Source organism: Lontra canadensis, unplaced genomic scaffold (genome assembly GCF_010015895.1).
Source record: "Lontra canadensis isolate GAN:19392208 unplaced genomic scaffold, GSC_riverotter_1.0 scaffold36, whole genome shotgun sequence".
Classification (NCBI taxonomy): domain Eukaryota; kingdom Metazoa; phylum Chordata; class Mammalia; order Carnivora; family Mustelidae; genus Lontra; species Lontra canadensis.
In genome coordinates, this window is record NW_022631030.1 from 6124078 (window position 1) to 6139392 (window position 15315).

Sequence of the window (15315 nt, forward strand, 5' to 3'; positions counted from 1 at the left end):
GAGAAGAAAAGATTGGGTGAGCGGTGAAGGGATGTGCTCCAAACTGGCCAGACACGGCTGTAGATGCTGCTTCCTGGCTCACCTCGGCCGGTTAACCTCTCTGCACTCCAGCGTCCTGGTTAGTGAAGGAGGATAAGATTGTACCCAAAGGAGGGCCTGGCTGTGAGTATCAGAAGGATGGAATGAGCCTAGGAGGAGCGTGAGCTGAGGCTGGCACAGCCTGTCTGCTCAGTGCCCAGCACACAGTACGTGCTCATGACACATTCCCTTTTCTGATAAACTCTGTGCCCAACGTCGGGCTCGAACTCGCAACCCTAAGATCAAGAGTCGCAGGCTCCACCGCCTGAGCCAGCCAGGCACCCCTGTTCTGGACACATTGAGCTGTCATCGTGAATGACAGATAATTCTTTTGCTATCCAGCTTCATGATTTTTATATCTTCAAATGTGAAACCCCTGGAAACGGTGGAATAGGTTTCTGGAGAAATCTTTCTAAACTGAGAGCACTCCGTTCCCTAGTGACAGAGATGGTTTCGGAGCAGGAAAAGGGGCTCCGGCATTTCTAGGGAACGCCTCTTATGCCAGGAATGATGATGGTCCTTTAAGGATCATGATTGTTTTTACAACATTGCATTTGCTTGTGGTCGTTTATGCTTTCAAAACATTCGCTCGCCTTTACGGTTGGATTTAATGAGGCTCCGACGGAGTTTGGAGTTCGGCGTTAGAGACCGTGGAAGGAACACGAGAGAAAGAACACGTAGAATGCGCTCCTGGGAGTCGGGGAGGGAAAAGCCAAGGGCGGAGGAGCGAGAACGTGAACACAGCATGCAGGCCGGCAGGAGTATTAGGACATGCCTTCGCTGCTCGTGCCAAAAGGATTCTGAGCAGAAGATTGATCTGGGTCAGCTGCAGTCAGTGAGGGGAAGTGTGCTGGGACGGGTTCCTTTGGATTGTCGACTTCTGGAATTTCAGGGACTGGTGGGTGCTGGGAGCTGGGTCCCCCTTGCACTGGCCACGGTGAGCCACTGAGCTGCCCTCGCCCTTCCAGGAGCAGGGGCTGCCCTTCCCACCTCTCTTGTGCGTTCCAGGCCTGCCGCCCTCTGTGCTCTGTAGATATTTCCCGCAGGCCCTCCTGTCCGTCCTCAAGTCCGTGCTCTTCCTTTGTCCCCTGTGTTCCCGAACTCATACTGCCCTCGACTCGGATAGTCTATCCCTCTGGAAGTCTTGCCTGCCCTCCAAGGGCCAGATCTTCCCTGAGTCCCTTCTGAGTCCCAAACTGGGACTCCTCTGGACCGTGCGCTCTCACGGGACTCTGTCTGTGGTTCCCCGCAGAATCTCATTTCCCCCTGAGTTACAAGTCACCCACGGTCACGTCTGTCTTCTCGCATGCGAGACTGCAAGGATTCTGGGTTTTCACTGTGGCGTCCGCAGCATCCAGTCCACGGGGGATAGCCCACGTACGTTTGTGAAGTTGAATTGCCGTGGTCCTTACTCCTGGAGGACCCTCTAGGCTGGCAGTCACTGTGCGGTCCTACTTGTTCAGAGCTGCTCACCTGGGCAGGGCTAAGTCAGGTGAAGGCCCTGCTCACCAGAGCTTTTCCTGCCATGCCCCCAAGTGAGGCGGCCGGTCCCTCCTGCAGCTTGGTCCTTGGAGCTGTCCTGTCCCCTGGCCTGGTGGCCAGAAGAAGGAGCTAATCCTCCTAATCCATCTAGGAGTCCATCCACATCCTAATCCATCCACACACTAATCCATCTAGGGTGTGATTATAGGGACTTCCGTAGCTGCTCAGAGAATGGAGGGAGAGAAGCAGGGTTATCTGTGTGCAGCCACTCTGAAGAGCAGGCCTTCTGGGTCCCCGCTGCCCTCTGATGGTGCCTCAGTGACCTGCCAGAGGGTGGGAATGGCCAGGTCAGTTCAAGGAAAAAATAGGCTTGACTAGCTTGCTGAGCTGGTGGCAGGGGAGCCTCTCCTGCACCCTTTCCTTCCCTGAGCCTTGCTTGGTGTGTGCCAGCATCTCCTCCCGGCCAGCAGATGGGGAGGAGGCCAAGTGGGGGCCCATGCAGGCCCCCGACCCTGCATACACCGCTGGGGACAGGGTGTCGGGCGGCCCTGGCAGAGCCCCGCTCTGAGCTCGCCTTTTTTCTCTTGCAGTACATCTTTGCAGATGCTTACGCCCAGTACCTCTGGATCACGTTTGACTTCTGCAATACTATCCAAGGCTTTTCCATCCCGTTCCGGGCAGCCGATCTCCTCCTGCACAGCAAGGCCTCCAACCTTCTCCTGGGCTTTGACAGGTCTCACCCCAACAAGCAGGTAAGAGAGCTCTGGAACCCTCCTTCTCTGGTTTTCTGTTCCTGCCCCTGTGGGTTGTGTGTCCTCTGGGTGAACTCCCCCCCACCCTCCCCCTTCCTCTGCCAAGCTAACCTTTGCGCTACTTGACTTCCCATGCCTGAGGGAAGTGTCTCTCCCTGGCCCTCTCTGTCTGCCTCCCAGCTCCCTGGGGGCAATGCCCGGTGCTCTGCAGGCCCTCGTAGCCAAACATCATACCCTTCTCGGTATCGACGCACCTTTGTGGGTGTGGGGCAACCTCGAAGCTCTGGAAATTAATCCGCGAGGGCCAGCTAAGGAAGCCTAGAGTCTGGGCTCTGCTGGGACCTCTTCTTGAATTTCTGTTCTACCTTTCCCATCCCCCACCTTAAACTCACTGCTTTTGTACCATTTATTTGAAATTACCATTAACTTTAATTTTGTCCCTACGTGTGTGTGTGTGTGTGTGTGTGTGTGTGTGCCTGTAATACACATATGTGTATTTTTCTCCTTTAATTTGGATTCAAAGGAGAGTGAGATGGGGAGAAAGCCCAAGTAGGGTTTTTATCTCAAGGTTGAAACTTGCCGAATCGGGGCTATTGGTCTGGTATAATCCCATGAAACCGGAAGACCCTGTAGGATTGGATTCATGATGAGTTTTGAAGGCTTGGGTCTGAGGAACCTTGGAACATTTATTTTTCTTCGCAAGTTGTTTAACCAAAACATGATCTGTTTACCTTCCCTTGCCTTAGGGAGTAACCTAAGTACGGGCTGGATCAGTTTACTGTGTAGGTGGATTAACGTTATTTTTAGTCTTCTGCTTCTTCTATGTGGCCGCTAGGGCCGGAGGAGCGCTCAGGTGCCGTCTTTGGGAGTTCAGGGGCTTTGGCCAAACCAGCAAGTTCATCACTCTCGGCGTGTCATTTGTACTCAAGTGGTTCCCCTTGGTGCTCTTTGCCTCTGCACTTAGCCAGGGTCCCCTCTGTTCACCTTTAAACACTGTGGGCCATTACGAGTTTTTAAGGAAAAGCAGGAAAGTACAGAGTGTAATCCTTTTGTTTTTACTACCCCTGATGGCTGGTGTCGAGTAAACTGTAATTTCAGATGATCCGTAAATGGAAGACAGTCCCCACTCATTTTTCCTTACAGCTATTCTTAAGGCCTTAGTAACTGCAGAGAGGAACAGGAAGGTACAGCTCTTGCCTCCCCCCAACTCGCCACTCTTGTTCGGATTTGGAGTAACCAAGCTGGCCTTGCTGATCTCCCAGCCGGCCTTCCCAGACTGTGTGTTACTTATGGTGGGGCCTGATGGCCATGCCGTTCAGGTTATGCCTGCCTCTTGCTTCTTTTTCTTCTTCTTCTTCTTTTTTTTTTTTTTTTTTTAAAGATTTTATTTATTTATTTGTCAGAGAGAGAGAGAGAGCACAAGCGCGAGCATGCACAAGTGGGGGAATGGCTGGCAGAGAGAGAAGCAGGCTCCCTGTTTAGCAGGGAGCCTGATGTGGGACTCGAACCCAAGACCCAGGATCATGACGTGAGCTAAAGTCAGACAAGGGAGCCACTCAGGCATCCCTGCATCTTGATCCCTTCTTGTCCTTTTGGTCTTTGCAGCTGTGGAAGTCAGACGATTTTGGCCAGACCTGGATCCTGATTCAGGAACACGTGAAGTCCTTTTCTTGGTAAGTCATCCATCTAAGAAGTTTGGATTATGTAATCACCTTTCTCCAGTTCTAGCTCCTTCCTGGAGGACAGACCTGCCCTCACCTGAAATGTGGAGCAGGTGGTTCAGAAAGGCACATTTTAGACCTGGGAATTAGAGCTTCGAGTACAACACACTCACTGCACAGGGCAGTGGGGGATGAGAAAGGAAGGTTATTTGTGAGAGAAGTAATGGAGCTTTTGCATTTTTTAATCCGTCGGGGAACCCAGGGGAGTCTTGGGGCACTTGCGTGGATTAGAATTTCTAAAGACCTTCACTCTTCGAGCATGATAACAGAAGTGGGATTTTTCTCTGTATAACATTTATTCACTTGTTCATTCATAACGTATTTTCTTTGGATGTCTGCTGAATATAAAACATGCTAGATGCTTTAGGGTAGAAGAAGTTGAATAATTTATGGATATAGTTATTAAGGAGACCGTAGCTGACGAGGTAAGAAAAGGCATTTCGTGCACATAACACGCATCCTGGAAGAGCGTAGAAGTCACAGACGTAAGCGGGAGAAGCCAGAGGGGGGAACGTAGTCTTTTCAGACGGGAGGGTCCCAGTCCATGGAGGAGGTTGCTTAGGAGCCAAGACATGTGCAAAGGCTGGAGGTCACAGGAGGGGCCTGCAGGTGTGCGGGGCAGGGATGCCAGACAGAAACAGAGTGGCCAAAGGCAGAGACAGGTCCCTGTGGCGCTTGGGTGGGGGAACAGGGAGTCTAACTTCTGGACAGTGTGTTGGGTGACGTATGGGAAGGGACACTGGTATCCGAAACCACAGTGCTTGGTAAAGGAATCTGAACTGAATTCCAAAAGCAGCGGGGAGCCCCTGTTGGGGTTCTGAGAAGGAGAGAGAAGTCAGTAGGGCTGGCCTTGAAGACGTACGGTTGATGTTAGTCGTCCTTGCTTCTGGCCTTTCACTGTTACAGGATGTAGGTGCTCTTGGACACGTGCAGACGAGCAGGCAGGACAGATACTCAGGAGCAGACCTGCTGGGTCAGTGGGTCACTCGACCCCTTCCCACTCAGCAAACATGATTCCTCCCACATTGACCCTTGACCTTCACTGCTCCCAGTCAGCTCCCCCTGGAACCTTACCCATTTCAGTTTCTCGTTGCTCAGGCCGAGAACTTGGAGTTGTCACTGAATTTCATGTTTGTTTCCTGCTTCGCCTTCTACCTATCAGGAAATCCTGTTGTCTCTACCTTCGGTTAATATCCAGGATCTACTCCTCTTCCATGACTTTACTCCAAGCCACTGCTGTCACTCGTTAGTTGTCCACCTGGTCTTTCCATTACTTCTGTCCTTCTGCAGTTTATTCACAGTACATGGCCAGGTTGATCTTTGTAAAAACAGGTCAGATCATGTTGTTCCTCTCTCTGCTTTGAACGCTTTAATATGCGCCATCACTTTTCTCAGATCAGTGCCAAGCACGTTCCTACCACTGGGCCTTTGCCCTTGCTTTTTTCCCTGCCTAGACTGTTCTTCTTCAAGATACACTTATTGCTTACTCCCTTACCTCATTCAAGTCTGCTCCAATAACACTTTCTAAATGAGGCTTGTCCTAAGGATCCTGTTAAAATTGCAACTACTTCCCTGTCATTTCCTGTGCCGTGATCTGTTCTTTTTTTACATAACCCTTACCACATTCTAATATGGGATTATTAGGCTTATTATTTGTCTTTCTCTCTTTGGTAGAATGAAAGCTCCACCAAAGCAGGGGCTTTGGTCAGTTTTGGAACTGAATAAAGCACTGAAATTATAACTTTGGTAGAGATTGCCAAATCTATGGAGACTGTCAAAATTTGCTCTCATCTCAGTAACATACAACTGTGCTTCTCTCCACAGCCAATGCGTCAGGTAAGACATAGTATCTCAGTATAGTTTTAGTTTGAGTTTTTCTTACTATGAATGAGTTTGAACATCTTTTAACTGCTTAAGCATCATTTTTATTTCTATTTTTATGACACATCTTTTCATACCCTTGACCCTTTTTTTGTTGAATGGTGAGTCTTTTTATTGATTTCCAGGAACTCTTTATATATTTGAGGTTAGGCCTCTGTGACATGAGATATCACATGTGTATATTCATTTGTAATTCTAAGTTTGTCATTTGTGTTTCGAGTTTTCCGTATAGTTTTTAGTGCTCATTAAGTGCAGTAGTACATACTGCCTGTGTTTCTTTTAGCTGTTTGCAGAGGAATGTCTTTGAGTTGGTGTTGCTTCCTTGGTAAATGAGGACAGTAGAGATGGAGCGAGCACAAGGAGGGGTCTTAGAGCTGAGTATCTTGAGGCTCCACTGGATTTCCTTTTCAAAGAGGGCAGCTGTTTCTGATTCTTTTTTTTTTTTCTTTTTTTAACTTGGGCAGAGGTTGTGGTGTCTTAGTGAAATTATGACCACAGTCTTATCCAAGTATAACCTCTACCCAAGGAGTACGTAGAACTTCCTTTTGCTTTATTTGTGTTTTAAGGGGACAAATTGCCCTTTCTTTGTTTATATATCATATATTAAGAGGGTACACAGTCATCCAGCAGGATGACTGAGTAAAGGAACATCACGCTTGGGAATTTGAATGTTGTACCTTTTCCTTCCGTGCACATATGCAGATATCTTAGGGGAAAGGGCTGGCTTTGCTGAATTTAGATAATTATGTGTCTGGTGTCAGGGCATTTCAGGCCATTTGGAGGCTTTTTCCCCTAGGAGTTCCTGTAATAAATGAGAGTGAAATCTAACTTCTCTGAGAATAATGGCATACATTTATTCAATAATGTGTGGCAGCCTCGGGGCAGCAGGAGTCCAGAAAACCAGTGATCTATGGAATCTGGAGCTGGAGATCGGCAAGATGGGACCATGGAAGGGCTGTGGGGGAGGGACTCAAGGATGCCCCGGGGAGCATGCATCACTGAAGGATTGTAGCTGAGGCCAGGTGAGGACTGGGGACTGTGCTTAGAGATGGAGCAAGGCTTGGAATTTTCAAATGAGGGCAAAGAGAAGAGAAAATCATGGAAGGCTATTGACGGCGGAGTAGCAGAGCTTGGAGGTGGAGGGGCTCTCAGAAAGGGCAGACCCACCTAGCGATCACAGAAGAGAATTGGGAGGAAAGTCACAGCTCTTTCTATCTCTAGATACCGGTTTTGTTTAGGAAAGGAAGCGCAGAGGTGAGCTCAGTCTCAAAATTATCTGAGCGAAGGTCCCTTTCTCTCTGCCTTTTTAAAAATACCAGCAGCTTTGTTTTAATTTGCATATCCTCTAGGGTAGAGGAAGTACTTTAATCAGTACTTCTAATTGTGGAAAAGAAGAGAACACGCCACCACCCCCACACATATGCACACGGGGAGTCTGATGACGAGTGCTTCTCTCCTGCACTAGGACCAAGGCCGCTGGCTTCTCTAGTGCCCTGCTAAGACTCCAGATTGTGGGGCCAAAGTCATCTCTTTTGGTTTCCTATTTTGTGTCTCCCCCTTCCTTCTTTCCTCCTTTCCTTCCTCCCCTCTTTTCTCCTTTCCACCCTCCCTCCCTTCCTGTGCTCTTGACAGTGTATCTTTACAGAAATTTTATATCCGAGCCTTCCTTACCCTGAGAGCCATCATGCATATGGCCCTGTGCAAAGACAGGCCCAGAAGCAAATCCTGCCATTCCTTGGGTCATCCCTGTAGCCTCCCTTGGAGGCGCTCCTGATTTTTCCCATGTGCTGAGCGGTACGCCTGGCCTGGTATCTGGTTGAGCATTAGGGAACCTGAGGCAGAGTAGTCCTCCTCCCAGCTGTTGCTGGGGGCCTTATTTGGGGTGGAACCCAGTTCTGAGCCTCTTCTCGAGGGAGTTGGATCAAGTCAACCTTACAGTTTTGCGTTTGGAATAGTCTTTGTACTGTGGTCCACGGATTCAGGGCAGCAAGATTCAGGTCAGCTGGGAGCCCTGTAGGACAAAAAGAAATATAAGACGTGGCCTTTGAAGGGATCTCTGCTCTCTCCGGGAGGCTCAGACACATTATGGTGAACAAAGGAACACAGTGAATCAGAAGCAGCATTGTATGAAGTCTTGAGAGTGATTCCAAAATCCACCTACCCCAAGCAGCTTTCTACCTCTGTTTGAAACTCACATAATGTTGAAATTGAACACTGCGCGGGTACATGGTGGGTATTGGGAGAAGGGAGGAGAGCTTTGGGGGAGGGCTTCCTGGAAGAGGGGCCTTGAATATGACCTCGGAAGAGTAGGATTTTGACATGCAGGTCCCGAGTGCATGCGGGGTGGGTGCTCTGTTGACGGAGCACAGGGAGCGGGGGAGCAGTGAGCTCTGAATTTCTGAAGGGTATCAGGGAGATCAGTACATGTGAGAAAGTTTGCAAAGGAGCCTCACAGAACATGACTGTACTGATAGAATGAGTCCCGATTGCACGGATCAGCAACAGCAGCACAGGACGGACAGACAGAAAGGGCAGGGCCCGTTAACAAGGTCAGGCTCACTGGTTCCTCATGTGGTTTCTTCTAGAGGACTGGGAAAACACGCTCCTTCCTTCTCTGAGCTTTATAGCTTGAGGCCAGAAACTCACCGGCAGCCTCGAGCAGTCCCATGGTTATTGATTCCGAAATACCCCTTCCTTTTACTTTTCCATCTTTTCGCTCATCTCAGGCATTGGCCAAGGCTTGCCTTGAGGGACACCCAGGGCGCTTCAAAGAGAGCAGTAACAACATCAAAACTTGACCAAGGGCGATCCCTTTGCCTTTCCACTGAGCCAAGGAGCAACCACAGGGCTCTGTTTGTGGCTGGGAGCGTATCATTTGTAGATCCCGCCATGGTGTCCCCCCGTTCCAGTTGGCTGTCTGCCTGGCGGAACCGTGGTGTCTCCCGTTGCTTAAACGGGGTGATGATAGCAACTTCTTTCTTTCCTCCAGGGGTATCGATCCCTATGACAAGCCAAACACCATCTACGTGGAACGGCATGAACCCTCTGGCTACTCCACGGTTGTCCGAAGTACGGACTTCTTCCAGTCCCGGGAGAACCAGGAAGTGATCCTGGAGGAAGTGAAGGACTTTCAGCTTCGGGACAAGTACATGTTTGCTACAAAGGTGGTGGTAAGTTGAAGGCGCTGAGGAATGTGGAAACTCCTTTCCCCGAGTTTCCTTTCCAAGGTTTGGCGTTCTGTGATCGAGCCAGTGAGCGTGTGTGTGCAGGGATGGGATCAGGGTGCCCCGTGGAGCTTGACTGAGGGGCACTGGACAGAGATGGACAATCCCTTGGGGCTTGGATGGTCCCAGGAGGTCAGCGGTGTGGAGAAGCTCAGACAGCCATTCGGGATGTCTCTGGGCTCTCGGAACGTGGATGTTTCCTGGTAGCCGAGCATCCTCGTCAAACACGTGTTTCTTTGAAATCCCAATTAAAAGAGCAAGGAAAGGAGAGGTAGGGCTCCGTGGCAATTTGCTTTAATCTCACCGCCCGATTTCCTTTCAGATTAGGCCAATGTCTTTGGGAATTTTGGACACATGTAAATTTCCATGGCTAATAGAATGTGTAGTCATTGGCTAGTGGGAGTTAATGCTCTAAGAAAAGCAGTGATTAAGCTTCCAGCTGTCAGTAAGTAGCTTAACTCTCAGCCTTTGGGAAAGTCTTCCCCTTGATTTGATGTTTTGGATGGAGCCAGATGTTGGAACGGGGTTGGGGGAGGGGTTTGCTCATTTAAAACTAGACTTGATTGTTTAACAGGGCTTGCCTTGCAACTGTCTTCAAGTTGCAAGTGATGGCTGTACTGCCCTGTGTAAAGGGAAAAACCATCCCGAAGAGAGTAAGTTGGGCCACTTTCTTGGGGTGCCATAGCTTATTTTCTTGATCGGGGCCATTCCCTCCTTGATCTCAGGCTCTGAAGATGGCCTCTGGTAACTGGCAGGTACTTTGCTTTCCATCACCATTAACCTTAGGGACCAAAGTCAGGTGTAATGTTTTCCTCCAGATTCTCACTTAAAATATATGATGGGTAGTTGGTCAGGCAGAAGCAGGCCACTCCCTTTGGTAGGATTCTAGGGTAGAGAGAGGACCTCCCCAGAGAGGACAGCAGAGAGTAAGGTTGAGATGAGAAGAGAAGAAGATGTGGGTGGGTTCCCTATTACATACTTTGCAAAATGTTTTTTAAAGCCACTGTAATTATGGAAGTTTTTTTTCTGTCAGGCTATTTGCGTTAGTTCTCTTGCTGGATCATTCCTTTCTTGCCTTGCCTATCACTTTCTCTCTTTCTCTTACACACACACACACACACACACACACACGGATGCGTGCGCACATGCACACACAGCGGCCAGAAACCCATGCAGAAGCTTTCAATAATAGTTCTTTTCTCATAGGATCATTGTAGATTGGATGGGTTGGTGAGGGAAGAGACCCAACTAGCAGTGCATGGTAAAATGAGTGCTTTCCCCCCTTTTATTTTCTTCCTTTTTATTACATTAGACTGCTGAGCCATAAGGATAAACAACATTGGCCTTGGTTGGATAACCCTATCCGTGGGAGTGTCGTGAGGTTTTTGCAAGTGTAACTTCTTATCTGGGGCGTGCTTAGCACTCAGGCTGCCTGAGTTTGGGGAATTCCAAGTGACCTTTATTAAACAGATTCAAACCAAATTAGGAAAGTCAAGGAACTAATTGCAGAACCACAGAAAATTGGTTTTGGGTGATTAACTTTTTTGTTTTTTTTCCAGTACTGTGAATGATTACAGTGCTTTGCAAGTTAGCTTTTTAGAACACGTGGGGACAGCCATCTGGATTCTGGACTGGAGCCGGTGTCAGACTCTCCAGGATCCCCCGGTGCCCTGTTAGCCTGGCTCTTATTTCATATGTGCTTTGTGTCTGAGGCCCCTTTGATTTTTTTTTTTTTTAAGATTTTACTTAATTATTAGAGAGAGAGAGAGAGAGAGAGAGAGAAAATCTCAAGCATAATCCGTGCGGAGTAGAGTGCCCAATTTGGGACTTAACTGTAAGAGTCTGAGATGACCCCAGTGGAAATCAGGAGTCGGTTGTTCAACCGACTGAACTGCTTGGGTGCCCCTACTCCCCCTTTGAGATATATATATATCTATATCTATATCTATATCTATATAGATATAGATATAGATATATTTTAACCCAAGTTTGATTTTTATTCCTTGTTTTTTGACATGAAGTTCACTTACTTGTCTTAATAGTCTACATGAGAATGATAGGCCATTAAGGCAGCAATGAGGCACTTCTGCAGACTGGACCAACATTGATTCCTTAACTTGGCAATAGAGAGCTGTTAGGGTCTTTCTGGTGGATAGCAGTAGTTGCCCGAATGTTGGAGAGAAGTGAGTCTGTAGCTTCACCATCAGCTTATCATGAAAGCCAGGTCCACACCTTTCTTGCACAAATGTATATCAGTAAGCAAAGACCCAATGTTGGGCTTGATGGCATCTCCTCTCTTGTTCTAGGTGATCCAGACACAATGTTCTGGAGCAGAGATTGGCAAACTATGGCCCTTCACTTGTTTTTGTCAATAAAGTTTTATTGAAATAGCTATGCTCATTTGCTTACATGTTGTCCATCACTGCTTTCATGTCACAGTGGCAGAATTGAATAGTTGCACGGAGGCAGGATGGCTCACAAACTCTAAAATATTTCTGTATGGATCTTTACAGACAACCAACCCTGCTGTAGAGGCAAGATGCTGTTACCCTTTGAGTTGGCATCAGGCAACCAGAATCCTCTCGTGTAAAAGCTTGATAAGTCATGGGCATTACCCCTAAGAGTTCACGTTACAGGCCTCCTTAAATTGTTATGTGCTGTTCATGCCCGAGTATTATCTTTAGGATATAGTGGCCACTTCAAATATCTTGCATGCCACTGATCTCCCGAGGGGGCTCATTTGTACTTTTGCTATTCTGACCAACCAACCACTATTGAAAACCAACTTCTTTTTTTTTTTTCAAGATTTTATTTATTTATTTGATAGACGGAGATCACAAGTAGGCAGAAAAGCAGGCAGAGAGAGAGGGGGAAGCAGGCTCCCTGCTAAGCAGAGAGCCCGATGTGGGGCCCCATCCCAGGACCCTGGAATCATGACCTGAGCCGAAGGCAGAGGCTTTAACCCACTGAGCCACCCAGGCTTCCCTGAAAACCAATTTCTAATCTTCATTATGCTCTTTTAAGGTCTCTAATGTTGGTAGAGATAACAAGAAAATTTAGTAATCATTGCAGGATTATGGGCTTCTCTATGAAACGTTAGTTGACCACAGTTGGAGCCTGATTTTTTAGGATAGCTGGCCAAAACCAAGCTATTGACAAATTTTTTTTTCTTTTAAAGATTTTGTTTGTTTGTTTGTTTATTTATTTATTTATTTCTCAGAGAGAGAGAGAGAGAGAGAGAGAGAGTGCGCAAATGCAGGCAAAGGCAGAGAAAGAAGCAGGCTCCCTGCTGAGCAAGGAACCCGATGCGGGACTCGATCCCAAGACCCTGGGATCATGACCTGAGCTGAAGGCAGTGGCCAAACTGACTGAGCTACCCAGGTGTCCCAACAAATTTTTTTAATCATAACATTACTTAAATGTATGTAAACATAAAGCTAGGTATAAATAGATGCTTAATGCATATAATTTATATGCAACAATAAAATCCAAACACATTATAAATAACAATAAATATAAAACCCCAATAAATTATAAATAAAACTATAATACCAATACATTTAATATAAATTTTTATAACACCTGTATTAAAATATAATTCCTATGCCGTAAAATTCACCCTTTTAAGGTATATAGCTCATTGGTTGTTCGCTTATTCACAAGTTGTTTTTGCTTACCCCTATCTAATTCTAGCCCCCACACCCCCATTCTGTTCCCCTCCCCTCCCAGCTCCTGGCAACCACAAACCTATTTCTGCCTCCTAGAATTGCCTGTTCTGGACATTTTATGTAATGAGTATCTTAAACCATGTGACCTTTTATAACTGTTTTCTTTCCTAGTATAATATTTTCAGATTTCATCTGTGTTTCATCAGAATTAATGTGTCTTCAGGTCCACTGCCTCTCTCTCCTGCCACTTCAAATCTCTTGTTGACCCCCTCTGGTGATTTTTTTCTTGTGACTTATTGTCCTTTCCCACTCAAGATTTTGTATCTGTACAAATTTCTGTTTCTTTATTGATATTCTCTCTTTGGTGAGACTGTGTTCTCATATTTTCCTTTAATTCTCGTGACATGGTTTCTTCTAATTTTTTAAGCATGTTTATGATAGGGGATTTAAATTTTTCATCTGTATGTCCAATATTGGGCCTTCCTCAAAACAGTTTCTATTGACGGTGTGTGTGTGTGAGCTGTGTCTATATAGGGAACATACTTTGCTGTTTGCTTGATCTTATTCTTTTCTTGAAAATCAAACAGTTTCGATGGTATATAATGTGGCAACTGCTCATATCAGAATAGCCCCTTCCCAGAATGGTTTTTGTTGCCTTTTCCTGCTGTTGCCGATGTTTGTTTTGTCTGTGAGTTTCCCGCATTAATTGTGTAGAGTTTGTATTCTTCATTGTGTATGGTATGAAATGTTTGATAATTAGGTTTCGTGCTCAGTTAATGATCAAATAGAGATTTTTCTTAAATGCTTTGAATCAATACATCTGGTAGCCTTTGCTGAGGGCCTCAGAGCGTGGGGGGGGGCCTGCCTTTGGTGCAGCCTACAGCTCTGCCTTAGCCTTCGGTTCCTGCTTCCACAGACCCAGCCGTGAGCCATTAGGCCCTTCTCGCTTCTCTCCTGAGTGTACTCACAGTTCTTGCGTGTGTGACCTTATAGAGTTCCCAGAACATTTCACAGCGTATTGAAGCCTCTCAGGAGCATCTACTTCCTCAGCTTTTCCTTTCATGCTTATGAGTGAGCCTTTTGTGAGCTCCCCGCCGTCATGTTGCTCCAGCAGCTGTGATGCGAAACATAGGCCATGTGTCTCTGTTTTTCTGTAAGCAAGCCAGCTATAGGTCTGTTTGAGCAGGGAGCTCCGTGCGGTTATAGGAAGAGAAGACCCGAGAACAGGGTTTTCACGCTGGGTGTGGCAACAGTCTGTCCCCTGCAGGGGCTGCACGGCTGCTGGTTTTCACAGTTCCTGTAGCTGCGAGGCTGTGGGTTTCCAGGGCTACCGCCAGGCCAGAGAGAAGGGGATGGGACTGAGGCCACGAAGTCGGCTGTTCCCGCTGAGCTTTGACACTGTTCTCCACTAAGTGCTCTCTGGGTTTTGGCAAGCCTTTGTTTAATTTTTCGAATTCTGAAAAAGTTGACTTGGAGAATTTTTGTCAGTGGTCCTGTTGCTTTTCGGATGAGTGGATTTTCAGAGTTCCTTTCTCTGTTGTTCTCAACGTAGGACTCTGGGATCACGACCTGAGTGCAGGCAGAGATGTCCAACCTACTGAGCCACCCAGGCGCCCCTATTATGCATGTTTTCAAATCTGTATAAAAGCACAGTTTATACTGATAGGACCACCACAGTTGCCCTCATTCAGCCTCAATATTATTTACATTTGCTAATCTCTTTTCGGCGGGATACCCATGAGTTATTTTTTTCTTGGAATATTTTATTTTGTTTTTTATTATTATTTTTTTAGTAGCCTCCACACCCAGCATGGACCTCAGTGTGAGGCTTGATCTCATGACCCTGAGATCAAGACCTGAACTGAGATCAAGAGTCAGATGCTTAACCGACTGAGCCACCCAGGTGCCCCTTTTTTCGAATATTTTTAAAGCAAATCATAAATATGTGTATATAAAATATATATAAATTGTTATCCATAAATATTTTAGTATGAACAACAGTAATGTGGATGATGATGTCTTGCTGATCCCTTGTCACGGTTTCAGAGGAGAAGGTGGCGGTGAATAGGCAAGCCCCTTCTGGACTGTGTCCTTGTCTGCCACGTGCCTTGGGGTGCCTCACTCTCTGACAGCTGTTCTCCACAAAACGTTCGGTTGAAGAGCTCACTGTGACATCCTGTGGCCTTCACTTGGCAAGAACGTGTCGTTTATTTAGTTCCTCTCTGCTCTTCCCTCCTTGACCTCTCATTTCCTTTGATAGAATCTCAAACATAAATGTAAGGGCACTTTCTGAAATTCACATTATTCAGAAACTTACATCAATTTATTTTTCCTTATTGGAATGAAAGCACCAAATGAAACAAAGATCTTATGCTACATTTTCAGATCCTAGAATCCTGGCATAACCTGAAGCATTGAAATACCTCCTGGATGCCATTGGAAGTATTTATGTGTATTAACTGGGGTGGCCTTTCAGGAAGGCTCTTTCTTCTGCTGAAAGTGAAAATGT

General features: G+C 46.8%; 1 protein-coding gene across 1 annotated transcript in view; it reads left to right on the forward strand.

The window, feature by feature from the left end:
- SORL1 (sortilin related receptor 1) overlaps positions 1 to 15315 on the forward strand; it is a 144106-nt gene that overhangs the window by 25548 nt on the left and 103243 nt on the right. Inside the window, exons 4-6 of the mRNA XM_032868990.1 lie at positions 2151 to 2312; positions 3918 to 3985; positions 8904 to 9084. Of these exons, the coding sequence (XP_032724881.1) occupies positions 2151 to 2312; positions 3918 to 3985; positions 8904 to 9084 (411 nt within the window). The remainder of the gene's footprint in view (positions 1 to 2150; positions 2313 to 3917; positions 3986 to 8903; positions 9085 to 15315) is intronic.